This window comes from Maniola jurtina, chromosome 28 (assembly GCF_905333055.1).
Source record: "Maniola jurtina chromosome 28, ilManJurt1.1, whole genome shotgun sequence".
NCBI lineage: Eukaryota > Metazoa > Arthropoda > Insecta > Lepidoptera > Nymphalidae > Maniola > Maniola jurtina.
Genome location: NC_060056.1, coordinates 1,912,473 through 1,934,444, shown reverse-complemented (window position 1 = coordinate 1,934,444; position 21,972 = coordinate 1,912,473). Strand labels below are relative to the sequence as shown.

The 21,972-nt window shown below is 38.6% G+C and overlaps 2 protein-coding genes across 9 annotated transcripts in view; one reads left to right on the top strand and one right to left on the bottom strand.

Annotated features, from left to right (window-relative positions):
- LOC123879655 overlaps window positions 1–13,387 on the top strand; it is a 51,754-nt gene extending 38,367 nt beyond the window's left edge. For 3 of the 5 annotated variants that reach the window (XM_045927484.1, XM_045927483.1, XM_045927482.1), the window contains exons 35-46: window positions 921–1,046; window positions 1,291–1,406; window positions 2,140–2,262; window positions 3,129–3,339; window positions 3,899–4,047; window positions 4,423–4,494; window positions 5,150–5,236; window positions 6,357–6,474; window positions 7,607–8,565; window positions 9,323–9,443; window positions 10,910–10,990; window positions 12,197–13,387. In XM_045927484.1, coding sequence (XP_045783440.1) covers window positions 921–1,046; window positions 1,291–1,406; window positions 2,140–2,262; window positions 3,129–3,339; window positions 3,899–4,047; window positions 4,423–4,494; window positions 5,150–5,236; window positions 6,357–6,474; window positions 7,607–8,565; window positions 9,323–9,436 — 2,075 coding nt within the window. In that variant the 3' untranslated portion in view covers window positions 9,437–9,443; window positions 10,910–10,990; window positions 12,197–13,387. The remainder of the gene's footprint in view (window positions 1–920; window positions 1,047–1,290; window positions 1,407–2,139; window positions 2,263–3,128; window positions 3,340–3,898; window positions 4,048–4,422; window positions 4,495–5,149; window positions 5,237–6,356; window positions 6,475–7,606; window positions 8,566–9,322; window positions 9,444–10,909; window positions 10,991–12,196) is intronic. The other 2 variants (XM_045927486.1, XM_045927485.1) reach the window with 2 other exon arrangements.
- A 2,457-nt stretch (window positions 13,388–15,844) lies between these two features.
- Window positions 15,845–21,972, bottom strand: part of LOC123879663 (bromodomain-containing protein 8-like) — a 41,399-nt gene continuing 35,271 nt past the window's right edge. For all 4 annotated transcript variants that reach the window (XM_045927511.1, XM_045927510.1, XM_045927513.1 and 1 more), the window contains 7 exons: window positions 21,376–21,566; window positions 20,581–20,697; window positions 20,127–20,199; window positions 18,615–18,714; window positions 17,892–18,026; window positions 16,856–16,964; window positions 15,845–16,083 (listed from right to left, as the gene is read on the bottom strand). In XM_045927511.1, the coding sequence (XP_045783467.1) occupies window positions 15,967–16,083; window positions 16,856–16,964; window positions 17,892–18,026; window positions 18,615–18,714; window positions 20,127–20,199; window positions 20,581–20,697; window positions 21,376–21,566 (842 nt within the window). In that variant the 3' untranslated portion in view covers window positions 15,845–15,966. The remainder of the gene's footprint in view (window positions 16,084–16,855; window positions 16,965–17,891; window positions 18,027–18,614; window positions 18,715–20,126; window positions 20,200–20,580; window positions 20,698–21,375; window positions 21,567–21,972) is intronic.

The window sequence follows — 21,972 nt, the reverse complement described above, 5'->3', positions numbered from 1 at the left end:
CGTTATAGGATCACTTTTTGTGGCCGTAACTAAAAACTTGTAACTCAATGTACGCACAAAGGAGTGACAGGCAGTTGGATTGCATGATACCTCACAACAATACCGCGTGTGCGTAACTAGAATCGCTACCTACCCTCCATTAAAATATATTATTAAGACTTTTTATTTTTATTGGTACACTATGTTTGGATATTATAACGGTGTTGTATTGGTGCGGTTTTGCATGTCCGACCATCAGCGCACCATATTAACACATTTAAATTAAGTACTTAGGAATGGGAGAAGTCAACCCACTGTAATACAGTGTTTACTAGCACAGGGGTTGTCAAACCTATTCGTATGTTCTTACCAACTGTTTAACATTGTATATGTACTGTTTATAAGGCACATCTACTAACAAATAGTACATAGTATATTTTGCACGCCATGTCATGGCAGATTGTGATACGTACCTACTTAAAATTTATGTAACATCTTTTTTACTTACAATCTTGCAATAAATGAAATACTATAATACTAAATACTATAAATATTATAAAATAATATTTGGAATAACTATTTGTGCATTGAAATAGTTTAAGAACTTAGAATGAATAAATGATATATATAGTCTCTCTGTCCGTCTGTCAAGAAAACCTAATCTCGTTGACATAGAATCATGAAAGGCAGGTAGATAGGTCTTATAGCACAAAAATGGTCTAAAACTGACAACTTTGACCGCCCCTATCAAAAAATATATTCGTAACTACTCTAATCAATGAGCTCTAACAATTAGAAAAATGTTTCGTCTCTGTGACTCATATCTATGTGACGTGTGTCGGTCTCAATGACAGAGACAACGCTCTACGAAACCGCTATCTCTTTCTAAAGGACGATGTACAATATTTCCTGCCGGGTAATATGTTTTTGTTTGGTGGCAGTGGACGGTTTCGCGGACGGCAGTACAATGCGGGTGTCTCACGCGAACGGCTCGGCGGTCACTCTGTCTCTGAGAGGACAACCCGACCCGGCCTTGGCGAGACTCATATCAGGGACAGACTTTAAAGGTACGTTTTGCTTCATCCTTCCTCATACGCATGGCTAAGGTTTGGAATACTCTTCCGCGATCTGTGTTTCCTACCAATTACAATCCGGGTATCTTTAAAACAAGAGTGAATAGGCATCTTCTAGTAAATATATATAGATAGATTAGTATAGACTGGTAACACAAAACTTTGTACTAAACATACTATTCTTCACAAAATTTTAATTTTGTCTTTACTATAAATGTGATGTATTCTTAATCTACAGTGGAAGTATGCGAAGAGCAATCCAACCAAAAGCAAACAGACAGTCAGAAGAAACAGACCTGGGAACAGGCCATAGCCCACATGAACCAGCTCGCCAAGGGCGCGGCCAAAGAGAAGGTAAGATCATAATCATCAAGGCAGACGCTAGTTATTGATATACATATCGGTCATGTAATAGTTTGTAAGTTAGTATATATAAAATGTTAAATATGTATATTGTTAGCGTTCCTTGATAAATAAAATAAAATAAAAATAAAGGCATCTTCAAGGTCTGCCCCTTTTGAAAAAATGGTTGAAATTCCACGGACTCGTACGAAGCGATTCGCTTCCATTTTTTTTATATATTTTCTTTGAAATAGTATTAGAAATCACGTCCTGCGTTGTCAGACACTTAGGCTGAGATCTTATAGAGCGCCCTTTGACTTTGCTCAGACTTGAGACACTGTTAAAATGAAACAGCGCTATACCGCTGGCATAAATCTGTCTCGTTTTAAATGAAACTTAAGGTGGAAGCGACGGGCCTGCCCGCGAAATTCAAATTTAATTAGTTTGTTCGCATTTTTTAAACTAATACGACAGCGTAGGCTTTGGCATTTTCAATTGTGACAATGGCAGTATCATCCTCACAGGTTTATATAAAAATCTTTACTTGAAAGGGTCCAGTTTAAGAAATTAGCTCTAGTATCGACTAATGTGTCAGAATTAGTCAATACTACAGCTAATTTAATTGTGGCTCGAAAAAAAAATTGTAATTAACAAGTTATTTATGTACCTACCAAGCAAATAAATGATTTTCATCAAATGATGTATGTATCAGCAAATAAATGATTTGATTTTTTTTTAATTGTAGAAGAAGCAAAAAGAACAGCAAAGTCAGAAGACCGAAGCGAAGAAGGAGAAGCAAGTCCCAGAAGCGCCGGTCGAAGAGCAACCACTGTCTAAGAAGCAAAGGAAATTATTAGCGAAGCAACAGGTAAGGTTGAGTTTAAACTTTGTACAGTTGTTGCTGGGACTTGCGGGCAGGTTTCTGACATAGTGCCATTGAACGTACAATGGAGCTTTAACTAGTAAATAGACGATGTATGGGACTTTGACTGCGATGATTTAGGTTATAAAAATCCCATGGGGACTTACATTTTCCGGGATAAAAAGTAGCCTATGTCACTTACCTAGTCTCTTACTACATCCATGTAAAAATCACTTCAATCCCTTGCGAAGTGATTGGCGGACAAACCAACACTTGTTTGGGTCTAGAAACGGGTGAGATATTGTATGTAGTTTCTCTCTTATATAAAGTAGATCCTCACTAGAAAATAATTTTCTCTTCAGAAATTCTCAGAAGCAAAGCTGGGGCACGTCAGCTTGTTAGGGTACCTCAAAAGGAAAAACGGAACTCTTATAGGATCACTTTGTTGTCTGTCTGTCTGTCTGTCTGTCTGTCTGTCTGTCTGTCTGTCCGTCGTGTCTTTCAAGAAACCTATAGGGTACTTCCCGTTGACCTAGAATCATGAAGTTTGGTAGGTAGGTAGGTCTTATAGCACAAGTAAAGGAATAAATCTGAAAATTGCGAATTTGTGGATACATGATTTAAAAAAAAAATTTAAATGTGTTTCAATTTTCAAAATAAGATAACTATACCAAGTGGGGTATCATATGAAAGGGCTTTTACCTGTACATCCTAAAACAGATTTTTATTTATTTTTATGTATAACAATTTTTGATTTATCTTGCAAAATGTTGGAAAATATACCCGATTACGGAACCCTCAGTGCGCGAGTCTGACTCGCACTTGACCGGTCGCACTTTTTATATATTTATATAAAATCTTTTTCTCTCCAGGCAGAAGAAGAAGAAAGAAGAAAAGAACAACAACAAGCACAAGAGGCGGCGAAGAGTAAAAAAGACAAGAAATCTGAACCACTCCAAACTGAGAACACGAAAAAAGACAAGAAAGAGCTAAAGAAAGAGAAAAAGGAACAGAAGAAAGAGGACAAGAAAGAGTTTAAAAAGGAAGAGAAGAAGGGAAAGGAAAATAAAGTGGACAAGCCTGGTAAGAAATGAAAGAATATTATGTTATGTCCAAATAGGTACCGTACTTCCACCTTCAATAGTAATACGCCGATGTACCTGCGCAGAAATCTTATTTTTAAATGGCGCGAAAATATCTCAGCCAATCATATCGCGCGTCTCTCCGCTATTGGTTGTTGCATACGCGCCATGTTTTGTGCACGCGAAGTATGAGCGAGATAGCATGAGTCTCTGTTGTTCTTAAGGTCTGTATTTGATTGGTGTACATTCGGTTTTAGTCGGCGCTATTTTGCGCTTTTCTGCGCAAACATTATAATATTGTTATTTTTAACCCCCGACCCAAAAACAGGGGAGTTATAAGTTTGACGTGTGTATCTGTCTGTGGCATTGTAGCTCCTAAACTAATGAACCGATTTTGATTTAGTTTTTTTCGTTTAAAAGGTGGCTTGATCGAGAGTGTTCTTAGCTATAATCCAAGAAAATCGGATCAGCCGTTTGAAAGTTATCGGCTCTTTTCTAGTTACTGTAACCTTCACTTGTCGGGGGCGTTATACATTTTTAATTTACACTTGTGTCAACAGCAACGACGGCGAAGACGAAGACAACACAACAACCGCAACAACAAACGCAACAAAACAACAAAAAGGACAAAAAGAAAGACAACAACAATCAGAAACCTCAAGTTATTAACATCACTGCCGATACCACTATAGAAGTTGTTAGTAAAAAGGTTAGTGTTGTTTTGACTCCTTTTGCTAAAAGCGGCTAACCCCAAATAAGCAGTTCTTCAGTTATCGCTATAAAACAGAAAAAATATTGTTTGTAAAAAAACCGGCCAAGTGCGAGTCAGACTCGTGCACCGGTATTTTTTCCGTTAATTTTTTAATGTAACCACAAATTCATGGTTTTCGGATTTTTCCTTCACTTGTGCTATAAGACCTACCTCATCTGGAAATATTCTATAGGTTTTCTTGACAGATGGACAGAAAACAAAGTGATCTTATAAGGGTTTCTTTTTTGCTTTTGAGGTTCGAAACCCTAAAAACACGTATCATTTATTAAAAAAAAAAGTTTTTCAAAAATAAGTTTAAAACTATGTTTACAGAACGCGTGTTCCAACGAACCCGAGAAGCCAGCGTCTTGTAGCATCATGGAACAACTTAGTTGCGGTGTTCAGGCAAGTGTCCATACTCTAATCCTAATCCATACTAATATCAGCTGAGTTTGGTGTGGGCTCTTCTCAGACCTGGGCGCGTTTGGAACCCTCGTAGCTTTAGTTTTAAGTTTACGTAATTAATTATTCACCGCTATATCATCTTACAAATCTAATAATTCTGACCATCAAAAGGTGTAAAATAGTTGAATTTATGATTTGAGTTTGATTATAAATGGAAAAGTCTGTCCAACCGTCCGATGACGTCCGCGTGGATTTAATTTTTTTTAAATCCTGTGGGGATTCTTATATTTCCCGGGACAAAAAGCAGCCTATATCCGTCCCCGGGATGCAAGCTATATATGTACCAAATGTCAAAATCGGTTAAACAGATGGGAAAAGGTAACAGACACACATTCATATTTATAATATTAACTACAAGCCAAGCGATTTAGTGTCCCAGTATAATGACATGTAGAAACCACAGGAGTATGGGTTTAATGAAAACTGCCACACGCCTTCTACGTTAGCCCGCTTCCATCACTTACCACCAGGTGAGATTGCAGTCAAGAGCTAACTTGTATCTTAATAATAATAAAAAAGTATGGATTCCATGCATTTATCAAAGTAACAGACAGACAGATTTTAGAGGAAGTACAAATAATTGTTTTTGTTCCAGGTAGCGGATTTGAAGCTCCCTCCTGGTATAACCCTGACTCGAGTTCAACCCAGCGAGAAGAAAGAACCGCCAGTCATTAAATCTGTCGTGAGTACTTTTTTGCTTATACACTATAACATATAGGTACAGTCAAATGCCGTAAGTCGTTTAGCACCTTAGTGATCATATTCACGTGGCTTGGTTATGTACATAACCGAGGCATAGGTGTGTGTGGCGTGTTTATAGAAAAACCGGCCAAGCTCGAGTTGGACTCGCGCACCGAGGGTTCCGTACTCGGGTATTTTTTTTTTGCACGATAAATCAAAAACTATTATGCTTAAAAATATATAAAAATCTGTTTTAGAAAGCACAGGTAAAGCCCTTTCATATGATAGTTACCATACTTTGAAAATTTAAACACATTTTTATTTTATTTTTAAATGATGTAACCACAAATTCACGGTTTTTTGATTTTTTAATTTACTTATGCTATAAGACCTACCTACCTGCCAAATTTCATGCCAATTGTAGGTCAACGAGAAGTACCCTATAGATTTTCCTGACAGACACGACAGACAAGAGAACAAAGTGATAGTCACTAGTAGAGATCTCTTATAGAGACAAGTGCTTCCCTATCCACCTTTTCTTCTTTTCCTCTTTATTGTTACGAATTTCTAGTACAAATAAAAAAAAAGTGATCCTATAAGGGTTCCTTTTTCCTCTTGATGTACGGAATTCTAAAAATATTGAGCCTCGTAGCGTGATAGCCGTGTTCAAGCTATTGTGTGTATTGCAGCTAAAAAAAAAAGCTTGGATTTGATGCGCTCCAGCAATACACGGCGCTGCAATTGCTTGTATACAGTATGGCATATTATTGTAAATTGTACATTTGAAAAGAGCAACCGCCGAGTTTCTTGCTGGTTCTTCTCGGTAGGAACAGCATTCCGAACCAGTGGTAGATTATTTTGACGATTCAAAAGCAGCCCCTTATCGGAGCAGGCGAGGAAGCTGTGCGAATTGTTATTGGCAGTCCAGTAATTGTAGTAATATTCACAAATAATGTTTTTCTTAGTGATTAATTAAGGTTTTATATAAGTAGATTTACTCATGGGGGCGACATAGTCACAAAGTGATTAAGCCCCATCACAAAATAAAGAATTAAAAAAAAAAAAAAAAACCACTTGTAAAAGTTTAATTGAATAAAAATAATTTGAATTTGAATTTGCAGCCCCTGTGGAAGCACAACCAGCTGGAATCCGTTCCAACGCCAGTGCCTCGCCCCCCGCCAGTCATCAATGCGGACCCCTCGCTTATGATGTTCTCCACGCACAACCACGGGGTCAATGGTGAGAATTACTACTTGTAACGTAAACTGAAACGTCGTCGCGTCACTTCACCGCTCTCGTTCTGACAGGTCTATGCCTGTCAACTACTATCTATGGCTAAGTTAACACTCAACGTACCAACACAGTGATATTAACTTTGCAACGTACATTGTGTTCTAATTTTTGTGTATCGGTCTCTCCGTGTGTCTGTGCGCTCTTTACAAAGGCGCATTTGGAACCCTAGTCCCTTATAAGTTTGCAAATCAACTTACAGTACAACCAAATTAATAATGCGCATAGAAATCTTCGTCACTGTTCGGCAACGGTCGTATGATACACATGATATTGACTCCTATTTGTTTGTAACAAGGTGCAAAATGCAAGTGCATTGTTTAGGGCTCTTACGATTCAATGATTCGGAATACGACAATTAGCAAAAATCTGCATGCGCATTATTAATTTGGTTGTACTGTACATACTTTTTTTAAAATTAGACCAGATGATGCCCGCGATTTCATCCGCGTGGATTTAGGTTTTTTAAAAATCCGGTAGGGCAAAAGTTGTCGTTCCCCAGGTTGTAAGCTAACTCTGTACAAAATTGCATCAAAATCGGTTAATCTGTTGGGCCGTGAAAAGCTCGTAGACATACAGACAGATACACTTTCGCATTCATAACATTAGTATGGATTTGTGTAGAGGCAGTGGCGTGCACAGGGATAAAGCCGAAAGTGTGCATTAAGGCATGCACACTGCACATTCGATACTACAAGACAATAATTATGCTATGCGATCCAAACATGAATAGCACCGTCCATCCGCTATTATCACTTCGTAACTGGACCAGCAACTGATAGTTTCGTTAAAATATTATTTAGAAAAATGTAAGGGTAAGCAGTGCCCTTTTGCATCTATGAAGTGCACGCAACTGTGTAGAGGTGTATTCTTTATAAACTCTTTAAATTTATAAAGTTGGGGTTTTCTATTATTGTATTATCTTATGCCACCGCTCCAATACACTTTATTAATTAAATAAATAATTTAAAAAGCAAAATAAGAACAACAATTAAAAAGTTCTGATTTCAGGTCAGTGCTTTCAAATGTCCTAAACAGTTTTAGACTATAAACATATTTTCTCATAAAAATTATTTCCCAGTTCCAGAAAACCCGAAAACCATCGTGATACCAGAAGCCCAACCCCAAGCGCCAGGCAAATCGAAAAAGGCAAAGAAAAAAGCCAAGAAGGCGGCCGAAACCGAGCAAAAACAAGAGGGGGCCAAAATGGTTACCTTGCGCAATCCCATGTTCCATCCAAACCTCCCACCAGTCCAAATAACCAACGCCCCTCCACAGAAAAAGTCCGAGATTCGAATCCCGGACCCCATACCCATGCCGCCAGCGCCTTGCCAAGCAACAATAACCCCCACTTCCAACGGGATGTACACAATCCGAAACCCCCTAATGTCCATGATGCACCAACAAAACCTTATGGGTATACGAAACCAGACCCCACCTATCAACCCGGTCTACACCCAACCACAATACAACTACGTCAACCCAAACGTGTACAACCCACAATTCGTGATGGACCCGACCCAAAACAACCCAAAGAACCCAGACTTGGAACTCCAAAACCGCATAATGAACTTAGCTTCATTCACCCAACAAAATGACGAAGGGTACTCCCTCTTCAAAACCACGGATGATAACCAACAGAAGAGCTTTTTGAGCCCGGAATTCTACGATCAAAGCAGTCAAAACCCTAAAGTTGTGTCCCCAAATCCTATAGGAACCCGTCCGGACCATAATCGGAACTACGAAAATGACTCGTTATTCGCTAATCCTATACGACCTGAGCCAATAGGGACTCCTTTGAAGATCGAAGAGGAAAGGTTGTATACTCCGTTTGGACAAGAAAGCCGGAATGTTTTCCGGAATGCTCTGTTCAATGACAAGCCGGAGATGAGTCAGAGTTGTGGGAAGATGGAGGACACGCATAGTTTCATGTCCAATGGAGATCAGCTGCCCTACTTTCAACGGTTGCGAGCCGGTTCCAAGTTGAACAGTGAAGTTACTATACACTATGTGACGGACTCTAAGTTTTATAAAGGACAGGTAAGTTGTTGTTTATTATACAAGTGTAAATTATTTATAACACCCCCGATAAGTGAAGGTTATAGTAACTAGACAAGAGCTGATAACTTTCAAACGGCTGAACCCATTTTCTTGGATTGTAGCTAAGAACACTCTCAATCAAGCCACCTTTCAAACAAAAAAAAGTAAATCAAAATCGGTTCATTAGTTTAGGAGCTACGATGCCACAGACAGATACACACGTCAAACTTTTTTTTTTAACGATGTAACCACAAATCCACGGTTTTCAGATTTATTCCTTTACTTTTGCTATAAGACTTACCCACCTGCCAAATTTCATGATTCTAGGTCAACGGGAAGTACCTATAGGTTTTCTTAACAGACACGACGGACGGACGGACAGACCACCTTTCAAACAAAAAAAAACTAAATTAAAATCGGTTCACTAGCTTAGGAGCTACGATGCCACAGACAGATACACAGATACACACGTCAAACTTTTTTTTAATGATATAACCACAAATTCACGGTTTTCAGATTTATTCCTTTACTTTTGCTATAAGACTTACCCACCTGCCAAATTTCATGATTCTAGGTCAACGGGAAGTACCCTATAGGTTTTCTTGACAGACACGACGGACGGACGGACGGACAGACAGCCAGACAGACAGACAACAAAGTGATCCTATAAGGGTTCCGTTTTTCCTTTTGAGGTACGGAACCGGAAATAGACTATACAATAATTGTCCATTTCATGTGTGTGTTTCTTTTACCGCAGGAGGGTCAGCAGTGCCCGGGTGATACGTCGCTGTTCTCGCGGCCGCACGCGCACACACAGACGCACAGCTGGCCCGACGCGCACGCACACAACAGCGAGTTCGCGCCCTACTGACAAGCAGGTGATCATCTCACAGCTAAACTTATGTTTAGGGTTCCAAAGGAGAACCAAGCTCATTGACATAGCCCAAAAGTATTAGCAAGCTGAGGTGGCAGTGGGCAGGCCATGCCTGTCGTCGAGGTAATGGCCGTTGGAGCCGGAAAGGCCTTGAGTGGAGACCGCGTTTAAGCAAGCGTAGAGTGGGACGCCCTCCAGCACGATGGACCGACGATATAAAGCGGCTGCCGGGAAGTTGCTGGATGAGGAAGGCTGAGGACCGGGTGTGGTGGCGCTCTTTAGGGAAGGCCTATGTCCAACAGTGGACGTCCGCTGGCTGATGATGATGATGATGATGATGATGTACCAAAATGGTAAAAATGGGACCCTTATGATGCGACTTTCTCCGTCAGTCCGTCCGTCTGTCTGTCTATCACGGTCGATTATTTCGGTAACTATTAAAGCTATCGATGGACTTCGTCTGTATTGGTGTTTGTCTTAAAAACTTTGTACTCTCCTACCTTCTGCAATACAGGTATTTCCTAGTGCAGAAAGTAGGAATCTCAATCTTGCTGTGTATGTAATGTATGTATAAGTTCAATAAATTATTATTATTATTCACCTCCCCTATCTATATATTCCCCTATCCTCCCCTATTTACCAATTGAAAAATCAGAAATAATTATGATTAATAGAAGTTTATATCAATTTTTACGGGAAAAATAAAACCAGTGCTCTAACTATCATATTATTTTTCATATTTACAATAATCCTCTACTAACAAAGTTAGTTGTTACACAGGATATTTGGTAATCACACTAATATTATAAAGGAGAAAGTTTGTATGTGTGTGTGTGTGTGTGTGTGTGTGTGTTTTTGTTACTCCTTCACGCAAAAACTACTGGACGGATTGGGTTGAAATTTAGAATAGAGATAGATTATACCCTGGATTAGCACATAGGCTACATTTTATCCCGGAAAATCAGAGTTCCCACGGGGTTTTAAAAAACCTACATCCATGCGAACGAAGTCGCGGGCATCAGCTAGTTAGTATATAATGACGACGCGTACCCATGCTACTTTGATCTGATGAATACAATGCTGAAGTACAATGACGAAATAAAATTATAACCATACAAAATTTAAAAAAAAAATTATGTCAATGTTTTTATGACCCTAACGTGCCCTAACTCACAGATCGTTGGCCATCTTTAGATAGCCTAAGACCAATGATCTCTGTGAGTTAGGGCACGTTAGGGCCATGAAAACTCGGATATAAAAAAAAATTAAAATTTTGTATGGATATTTTTGTAATTTTATTTCGTCTTTTTACTTCAGCATTGTATTTATCAGATCAAAGTAGCATGGGTACGTGTCGTCATTATATACTAATTACCAAACATCCTGTATAATCAATAGATATACTGTAAAGTCATCATCATCTAGTGAAAAATATATGTTTTCAACATGTGTTTACCTTTGTCGGTACAGGCATGCAGTCGTCAGTCAGTTCCATGACTGGCGAGTCAGCCTGCGACAGTGGAGGCGCCTCCCCACCACAACTACCACACGGTATGTCCCGGGTTCCAATCCCCACTTGCCATACAAGCTGAGCATCAGGTCAATAGACATGCTCCTAGATATACATAAATTATCCTTACTATAATATAAATAATAATAAAAAATAAATAATATAAATAATTTAAGCCTCGATAATAGCTCAACGGTTGAGGAGCGGACTGACTTCCGAAAGGTCGGCGGTTCAAACCCCACCCGTTGCACTATTGTCGTACCCACTCCTGGCACAAGCTTTACGCTTAATTGGAGGGGAAAGGGGAGTATTAGTCATGATTAACATGGCTAATATTCTTTATAAAAAAGAAATACGAAAGTGTGTCTGTCTAACAGTTCAACCGATTCTGACGTTTGGTACAGAGTTAGCTTATATCCCAGAGACGGACATAGGCTACTTTTTATCCCGGAAAATCAAAGAGTTCCCACGGGATTCCTAAAGACCCATCCGCTCAACCGATTTGTATGAAAGTTTGTACCGAGGTAGCTTGCGTCCATGTTATTGACATAGACAATTTTTGTCCCGGAAAACCAAACAGTTCCCACGGGATCTTCAAAGACCTAAGACGTGGAGAAGTCGCGGGCATCCTCTAGTATATTTATTTATTTACTATAGTACCGCCCACAGAGTTACACATTTAAATTATACATGTTGTTGCTTATTTTCTATGGCTCTTATGCAACTCCACTTACGGGCAGTCACAGCGTGCATTAACATAAACATAAGTCGTACAGTAAAATATAAAATATAATATAATAGCTAACCTAAGGACTATGAAAAAATACCTAAGTTATAAATTTTAAAAGAATATAATAATAATTTAATAACCATAATATTGTTCTAGTGTACTAATTTTTGTCCTATTTAAATTTGTTTTATACTAATTGAGAAAAAGTTTAACTTTTTATAGTCAAAACAAGTAGTACTTTAAATTGGAAGAAGGAAAGAAAGAAACAACTTATTTTTGAAAGCTGTGCCAAACATTTTGTATAACACCTTGTATTTAATAACCATAATATTGTTCTAGTGTACTAATTTTTGTCCTATTTAAATTTGTTTTATACTAATTGAGAAAAAGTTTAACTTTTTATAGTCAAAACAAGTAGTACTTTAAATTGGAAGAAAGAAAGAAAGAAAGAAAGAAACGACTTATTTTTGAAAGCTGTGCTAAACATTTTGTATAACACCTTGTATTTGTTTTCCAGAATCCAGTGGATATCATCCCTCGCACAGCATCCCAAGCCTGCCGCCTGTTTGCGCGGCCGAGCAAGACAACATGGACTCATTCCAGAGATTTCACTTCTAAAATCCTTTTTTTTTAAGTTTTGTTTTTAATTTTTTTTTTAAAGAATATTAGCCATTTGAATACTAACATTCCCCTTTCCCCTCCAACTAAGCGTAAAGCTTGTGCCAGGAGTGGGTACGACAATAGTGCAACGGGTGGGGTTCGAACCGCCGACCTTTCGGATTTCAAACCGCTCCTATAACTGTTGAGCTATTGATTCAAACTATTTTATAGCACGGCGTATTATAAACCAGCACTTAAGTAACGTTAACCGTGACTTATTATCACACTAATATTATAAAGGAGAAAGTTTGTGTGTGTGTGTGTATGTTTGTTACTCCTTCACGCAAAAACTACTGGACGGATTGGGCTGAAATTTAGAATGGAGATAGATTATACCCTTGATTAGCACATAGGCTACTTTTTATCCCGGAAAATCAAAGAGTTCCCACGGGAATTTTAAAAAACCTACATCCACGCGAACGAAGTCCGGGCATCAGCTAGTTAACAAAAATGGGAGATTAAAGTTCATATTTCCATGCTTTACTGTGAGTCCAGTCGAAGTGGAGTCGTTAATGTGCGTAGACTGGTTTAAATCATGGCCAATGTGTCTAAAGTTACACCCTGTATATTGCTGCTCCTTTCATAATGCTCCCTGCAAAAAGAGATAGCACTAGATTCAGACCTGTCAAATTAGTTTAGAGTTTGTGTACAACAGAATTACTCACTCTTTTTAAAAATTATAATGTAACTTAAGAAAACTTATATGCTGTGCATGTTTTCTTAATGGACATGGCTTGTTCTAAAATGTGACGAAAACAAATGAATGTGACTAAACAATAAAATGTTATTGTGACTAAATATTATGACGAATTAGTATTGGGTCCAGACACACTTGTCCGCGAAAATTCGCAATTAATCGTCTCACGGCGCTTTTGTATATGTATGATTAAAATTAAAATTCTTAGTCATTAACGAAAAAATGTTTTCGCAATACACATGTAGAAACGCAATGAATTTTTTTTTTCGTTTAGTATTTAGATGGAAAAGTGGAATTTAAGTAACATGACATCTTGTGTCTTAAGAAGTTACAAATGTATGAGCAATTACTTGAAGGGGCAAGCAACGGGTCTGCCCGCAAAATTCAAATTTTATTTGGTTTTTCGCAATTTGTTAACTAATACGACAAAGTAGGCTTATGTCATTCTAGTTGTGACAATGGCAGTATCATTTCCACGTGTTTATATAAAAATCTTTACTTGATGAGGTCCAGTTTAAGAAGTTTATCGACTAATTTGTGAGTTACAATCGATACTAGAGCTAATTTCTTAAACTGGAGCCTTTCAAGTAAAGATTTTTATATAAATAGGTGGGGATGATACTGCCATTGTCGCAACTAGAATGCCATAAGCCTACTTTGTCGTATTAGTTTACAAATTGCGAAAAACCAAATTAAATTTGAATTTCGCGGGCAGACCCGTCGCATCCACCTTAATACATATTAATACACGCGTTTACTAAAAATGGATTATACACGTTGAATGTAATATGTATGAAACATGAATTAGCAGTGTTCAACTTTTATTAGTAAAACTGATAAAGGTTAAAGAGAAACTTGTGTGTAAATATTTTGGATTACTTGTCAAAAGATTTTTTTTTTGCTATTTTCACTTTACGTCGATACGGACAAGTGTGTGTCGACCCCCATATAACCGGAACGGACTTTAATGTTAAGCGCCACTTATGTATAATTATTGTAATAGCAGTGAATTTGTTCGTTTGTATATCACAAGGTATCTGCTAAAGGTTGTAAGTTAATAAATAAGAAACGTGTATATTATAGCCAATATGTGTTTTATTTTCTACACTAAGGTTGAAATCTATAGAGTGCACATTGACTTTGTTTAGACTTAAGTTTCAGTTAAAAAGAGATAGATTTATGCCAGCGGTATAACGCTGTCTCGTTTTAACAATGTCTTAAGTCTTAGCAAAGTCAATCGCTCGATAGATCTTAGCCTAAAAAAGTCCTTATTCCTCGCCCCAAAAATCCCACCCCGTGGGATGATTTCCTAACTCAGTGGACAACTAAATGAAAATCCCATCCTGCTGGATGATTTGCTAACTATTGTATACAATATAATATCTAATCTATGAAAAGAGCCAGTATAATATCTAATCTATGAAAAGAGCCAGTATAATATCTAATCTATGAAAAGAGCCAGTATAATATCTAATCTATGAAAAGAGCAACCGCCGAGTTTCTCGCTTGGTCTTCTCGGCACTCCGAACCAGTGGTAGATGCTTTTGACGTTTCAGAAGTACTTTTAAAAGTTAAATTGAATAATTTTGGGGGTTCCGTACCTCAAAAGGAAAAACGGAACCCTTATAAGATCACTTTGTTGTCTGTCTGTCTGTAGAGAAACCTATAAGGTACTTCCCGTTGTCCTAGAATCATGAAATTTGGCGGGTAGGTAGGTCTTATAGCACAAGTACAGGAATAAATCTGAAACGGCGAATTTGTGGTTACATCATATAAAAAAATTAAAATGTGTTTCAATTTTCAAAGTAAGATAACTATACCAAGTGGGGCATCATATGAAAGGGCCTTTACCTGTACATTCAAAAACAGATTTTTATTTATTTTTATGTATTATAGAAAATGTTGGAAAAAATACCCGAGTACGGAACCCTCAGTGCGCGAGTCTGAATCGCACTTGGCCGGTTATTTCAGTGGATATTAGAAGAAAAAGAAGCCATTTAATTCATTGACATTGGTTGGTTAGACATCGCTACTTCTCTGAGCGATACGAAAACTCTGTTATAGCGATTACTCACTGCATCCGATTCGAATCTGTGAAAATACGTTCCGAAGTAGTCAGAACTATTTATATGGTAGCTTATGTACTAGCTCCGACTTCAGTCATCCGAGTTCTCTCCGTCATCCGTGAGAATATCTCGGATGTGCCTCGGATTCAAATCGGACGTATGACGTAGATATATCAAAGATGTCCGCTGAATAGCTTGGATTTGGATTAGAGATTGGATTAGTGCGTAAGCAATATCCGAGATTTTTATGGACTCTGATCGGATAAGTGCATAACCGCTCTTGCTCATCAAAAAAGACCATACAATTTTGGACAAAATAATTGCTAAAGCAACATATCGATAGATTGATTCGATAATAATATGTACTCAGATTATTATTATGAGTCTGTACCTACTCTGTGTAGATTAAATTGGAACTTAAGTATTGTTACATGCCAAGATTAGAAACGAAGTTTGTCGTAATCCATACTACTATTATAAATGGAAAGTGTACGTCTGTCTGTTAGCTTTTCACGGGGATGGACATAGACTACTTTTATCCCGGAAAATCAGAGTTCCTACGGGATTCCGAGATCCATCCGCTAAACTGATTTGTATGACATTTGGTACCGAGGTAGCTTGCGTCCCTGTAATTGAATTGACACAGGCAACAACGGGATTTTAAAAACCTAAATCCACGCGGACGAAGTCGCGGGCATCCTCTAGTTAATAATAAAAAACATATGTTTTTTTAAGTTTTATTTCATTTATCAAACTTAATTAATACATTCTCATTGCTTATGAATTAAATGGTGAAACCAACATTCTCCTTTCTGAGCCGTTGACGGCGTAGTAGCTATAGCGTTGGCAGTGGCGTGGTGCGGTCTAGTGTGTGAGTCGCTTGTGTGCGTGCGGCTCGAGGCGTCGCTTGCGGCGCGGCGGCGCGGCGCACAGGCCGGCGTGCGCCTGCGCAGCCAACAGCATGCCCAGCGCCAGCTGTGCCTAAGGGATTACAAATATATTAATATTATTAAGTAGTTTGTATGTAGGGGAAAATCTACAATAGTAATGATCAGATTCTGTATTATGTATTTTATTATTTATTTACTACATATATTTATATACTAGCTGTGCCCGTGACTTCGTTCGCGTGGAATAGCTCTCAGCGCGCTTTATATAGCCACGGACGCTCAGGCGCGAGGCGTGTAGTACGTACTCTGTACGTTAAAAATGTTCGCCGTGATTCTTTAAATTGACATAACTTTTTTATTTATGAACCGATTGACATGAAATAAACACTAAATGTTAAGTGAAGCTTACTACAATATATTAGTGAAACCCGTATCTAAATCGAATAAGCCGTTTCTGATATTAGCGTGCACAAACACACAGACAAACAGACAAAAAAAGAATTAATTACAATTTTGGGTTCGGCATCGATATAATAACAACCCTTGCTACTTTTTTTTATATATTTCCATTGTACAGACACCACTTTTCTACAATTTTATTATATGTATAGATTTTAATATTATACATTATTGTATATACTTGCACCACCTACATCTAATATCTATAGCTATGTCCTTTGCACCATTTTGGTTGCCTGGAAGAGATCGCTAGGTAGCGATAAGGCCCGCAAATTGTACCTACCTGTCTATATTTTGTTGTGCTTTGTATGTGTTTTTTCTGTACTAATTTTGTGGTGATGTGATGAATGGAAAGGGTCGTGAGCGTGACCCTCAGAAATGGGGCAAGTAGTATGAGTACGTACCTCTTCGTGCATCTCCTTCGCCATGGAGTATACACTGTGAGAACTGGAGTTGTACAGCAACGCGTTGGACAACATTAGAAGCACGTCGCGCTGGAACTCCGCCGTCGTTCTACAACAAGCAATGTTACCATAAATCTATATACAGGATGTATTTTTATAATTTTTATGATTGTTTTTTACTTACACTTTAAAGTGCATGAGACCAGTCTGCCCGCGAAATTTAAATTTAATTTGGTTTTTCGCGATTTGTAAATTAATACGACAAAGTAGACTTACTGCATTCTAATTCCGACAATATCAGTATCATCTTCACAGGATTACATAAAAATCTTTACTTGAAAGTGTTCAGTTTAAGAAATTAGTCAAAATAATGAGTTTGACATGAGTTACAAATAGTCGATACTATAGCTAATTTCTCAAACTGTAAGGGACAAGCAAAGATTTTTATACAAACCTGTGCGGATGATACTGCCATTGGCGCAATTAAAGTGCCATAAGCCTATTTTGTCGTATTATTTTACAATTTGCGAAAAACTAAAATTTGAATTTCGCGGGCGGACTCGTCTCATGCACCTTAAAATGTAGGTAAACTTCTATATATAGTACAGATTCTTAAACGCTCCGTTAGTGCGATTCAGATTTGTGTGTTCTACTTGAGCTTCAGCTGTAACATACTGGTGCTGCCATCTAGTGACAGGTTGGTTAGTGGCGACTGGCTTGGGTTCAGTATTCAAGTCAGCAGTGTCGATGTCTTGATATGAGTGAGAAGCGCCCTCCATTTGCGACTGTGAGGACCACCACATATTAATTACTAGCCAATGCCCGCGACTTTGCCCGCGTGGATTTAGTTTTTTCGAAATCCCGCGGGAACTTTTTAATTTTCCGGGATAAAACGTAGCCTATGAACTAATTCAGGATATTATCTATCTCCATTCCAAACAGCCAAATCCGTCTAGTTGTTTTTGCGTGATGGAGTAACAAACATACACACATACACACAAACTTTATATATTAGTGTGATTTGCTAGTATTTTACCTTATAACACCAGCGTCGATGTTTCTCCTAATAGTGGTCAGGTCCATGGGTCGTTTGACCACGATGCTGTAGCCGGGCGCCTCCTCGTCTGTTATTGGCCTTAGGAATAAAGACGCGTACTTATGTGCGCAGAGCCTAAAAAATTAAATAAAATTAAAAAAGATATTAATAAAACCTAATAGCGTTGATTTTACGAACTTTGGAGTCTATTTATTAGTTACTAAGAAATAATATATTTTTGACATAGTTGTCACCCCTATTGTTTTTCTCTTGGTATATTTTATATTTATTTGATTTATATTTATGTCTGGTGGGAGGCTTCGGCCTTCGGCCGGAAAATAGCTATTTTCTATCCTACCGACAAAACCGTATACCGGAACACTAAATCGCTTGGCAGCACGCCAAGCGCCTTAGCGTTCTGGTACGATGATGTAGAAACCAAAGGGTTTAAAAAACTGCCGTACCCCTGCCAAGTTAGCCCGCTTATACCTTATACTAGAGGATGCTCGCGACTTCGTCCGCGTGGACTTAAGTTTTTAAAGATCCCGTGGACTGTTTGATTTTCCGGGATGAAAAGTTGCCTATGTCAATTACGGGGACGCAAGCTACCTCGGTACCAAATTTCATATGAATCGATCAAGCGGATAAGTTTTTAGGAATCCCACGTCCCGGGTCCCGTTGACACCTGTACGGAACCCTAAAAATCAAAAAGCTGTGACACACCTGCTGTAGACAAGCATGACACTCTTCCTCCACAACCTGTGTTGCCGCTCGGCGTCGCTCGCGCTGGGCGACTCCGGCGCGCTCTCCGACCCCGAACAAGCTGTGAGAGATAGAAACTATGAAAAAACTTGTGTAAGTTAATTTGCAAACTTATAAAGGGACTAGGGTTCCAAATGCGCCTTTGTAAAGAGCGCACAGACACACAGAGAGACCGAATACACAACCATCTTGACAGCTTGACATTTGTCAATTGACACTTAAATATTATGAACCTAAGGGTTATCTAACCTTCTTTTCTACAAGAAAACTAGAAAATAGCTGATAACTTTTAAACGGCTGGACCAATTTTTTTGGATTATAGCTAAGAACACTCTCGATCAAGCCACCTTTCAAACAACAAAAAGTAAGTTAAAATCGGTTCATTCGTTTAGGCGCTACGATGCCACAGACAGATACACAGATACACACGTCAAACTTATAACACCCCTCTTTTTGGGTCGGGGGTTTAAAATTAGAACACAATGTACGTTGCAAAGTTAATATCACTATGTTGGTACGTTGAGTGTTAACTTAGCCATAGATAGTAGTTGACAGGCATAGACCTGTCAGAACGAGAGCGGTGAAGTGACGCGACGGCGTTCCGGTTTACGTTACACTTGTATTTTTGAAAGCTGTGCCACACATTATTTTGGTTCCCTGGAAGAGATCGCTAGGTAGCGATAAGGCCGCCAAATTGTACCTACCTGCCTATATTTTGTTGTGCTTTGTATGTGTTTTCTCTGTACTAATTTCGTGGTGAACAATAAAAGTATATTAAAAAAAATTATTAAAAATATGCTCCTGAGAAAAGCATATTATTCAATCGAAGATTATGTAAATAATAAAAGAGCATGGATTTGACCTGCAGCAATGCGCGAGACTTCAATTATTACTTTTATACATGGTATAGTATTCTATATCAAAATTTTGAAAAGAGCAACCGCCGAGTTTCTTGCTGGCTCTTCTCGGTAGGAAAGACATTCCGAACCAGTGGTAGATGCTTTTGACGATTCAAAAGAACTTCTAGAAAGTTTGATTGAATAAAAATATTTTGAATTTGAATATTCATTCATTCATTCATTCATTATCAGTTATACCTCATTCATAACGGCCTCCCTGGCGCACTGGTAAGCGCTGTGGTCTTATTAGTGGGAGGCCCCGGGTTTCATTCCCGCCGGGGGCTTCGAATTTCATGTCCGGTCTGGTGGGCTTCGGCCGTGGCTAGTAACCACCCTAACGGCAAAGCCGTGACGCCAAGCGATTAAGCGTTCCGGTACGATGCCGTGTAGAAAACCAAAGGGGTATGGGTTTAATAAAAACTGCTATGGTTGCATTTTATTGCTGGTTTAATGGGCTTCCAGGTTAGCCTGCTTCCATCTTAGACTGCATCATCACTTACCACCAGGTGAGATGGCAGTCAAGGCCTCCTTTCTTGAAGTCGATTAAAAATAATAAAAAATGTGAGAATCTTACTTCGTGAATCAGATTTCTTCTTGCGAGAGTAATCTCTTCTCTTCTTTCCTTCCTTGTCTTCCTCGCGGCTCAGCTGCGAGACAAAAAACATATCAAAACTTGTATGTATATGTGAACAACACATCCACACATTCATACATTGGACATTACCCGGCTGAGTTTGTTGTGGGCTCTTCTCAGACTTGGGAGCGTTTGGAACCCTCGTAGCTTTTGATTTAAGTTTACGTAATCCATACTAATATTAAAAATGCGAAAGTGTGTCTGTCCATGTTATTGACATAGACAACTTTTTATCCCAGAAACCAAACAGTTCCCACTGGATCTTTAAAAACCTAAAACCACGCGGACGAAGTCGCGGGCATCCTCTAGTACGCTATATTTTATTTTCAAAAAGTTGGAGATCCGTACGAAAATAACCGCACGCACGCACGCTCACACACACACACATACTCACCTCCATAGGTGTATCATCATCTGTCTCGGTGTGTGTGTCCTCTTCTATGCCCTCCCTCTCCGTCTTCGCCTCCTCTTGACTGCCCTCTTTTATCATCTCTTTTAGAGGGATGGAGTCCTGGTAACAAAACGGTTGTTGGCAAAAGAAATCGGTTCTCTATAGCAAAAAATCGGTAAAGTGCGACTCAAATCTGCACACGAAGGTTTCCTTACCATCGTACAAAAAATAGCACTTTTTGATTTTTTTTAGGGTTCCATACCTCGGAAGGAAAAACCCTTATAGTATCATTTCGTTCTCTGTCGGTCTGTCTGTCAAGAAACCTATATTATATATAGGATACTTCCTGTTGACCTAGAATCATGAAATTTGGCAGGTAGGTAGATCTTATAGCACAAGTACAGGAATAAACCTGAAAACCGAGAATTTGTGGTTACATCATTTAACAAAAAAAAGTAAGATAACTATACCAAGTGGAGTATCATATGAAAGGGCTTTAGCTGTACATACTAAAACAAATTTTTATTTATATTTATGTATAATAGTTTTTGATTTATTGTGCAAAATGTTGGAAAAATATCTGAGTACGGAACCCTCAGTGCGCGAGTCTGACTCGCACTTGGACAGTTTTTGTGATGTAAGTGCAAATCAAATTTTGGATTTTCTCTTTACTTATGCTATAAGACATTGCTTGGTTTTGATGCTCTTGACAGACAGACCGACAACGAAGTGTTCCTATAAGGGTTCCTTTATTCCTTTTGAGGAACGGAACCCTTCAAAAATAATATAATATCGTACCTCAGCATCTTCATCCTTCTTCATATCTTCTAGAACTTTATCCTCTACGCTCTGCTCTTCTGTAATAACTTCTACCTTCTCTGCCTCTTCTGGGATTGGCTGTTCTATCTTCTCTTCTGTGAGGTCATCTTCTGTGGGTATCGACTCTTCTTTTAGAGGCGAGTTTGGTGGCAGCTGTATCTCTTCTAGGGCTGCAATTTTTATAATTCACACTGACAATAGAAATACGAAAGGGCACCTTTTTATTACCCGACTACGGCAAAGCCAAAAGGAAGGGTTATGATTTTAGCAGTCTATGTAGGTTTGTATATGATAGATTTTGGTTTATCGTGCAAAATGTAGAAAAAATACCCAGGTACAGAACCCTCGGTGCGCGAGTCTGCCTCGCACTTGGCCGGTTTTTTAGCGCAGTAGTACACGCCAGGTATCCCTATATACTTATTAATATTATAAAGAGGTATGTAAGTCTGTTTGCAGGGGGTAATCTCTGGAACTACTGAACCGATTTTGAAAATTACTTCACCAGTAGAAAGCTACCTTATTCCTGAGTGACATAGGCTATATTTTATTTTCCAAAAAATTTAAGGATCTGTATGA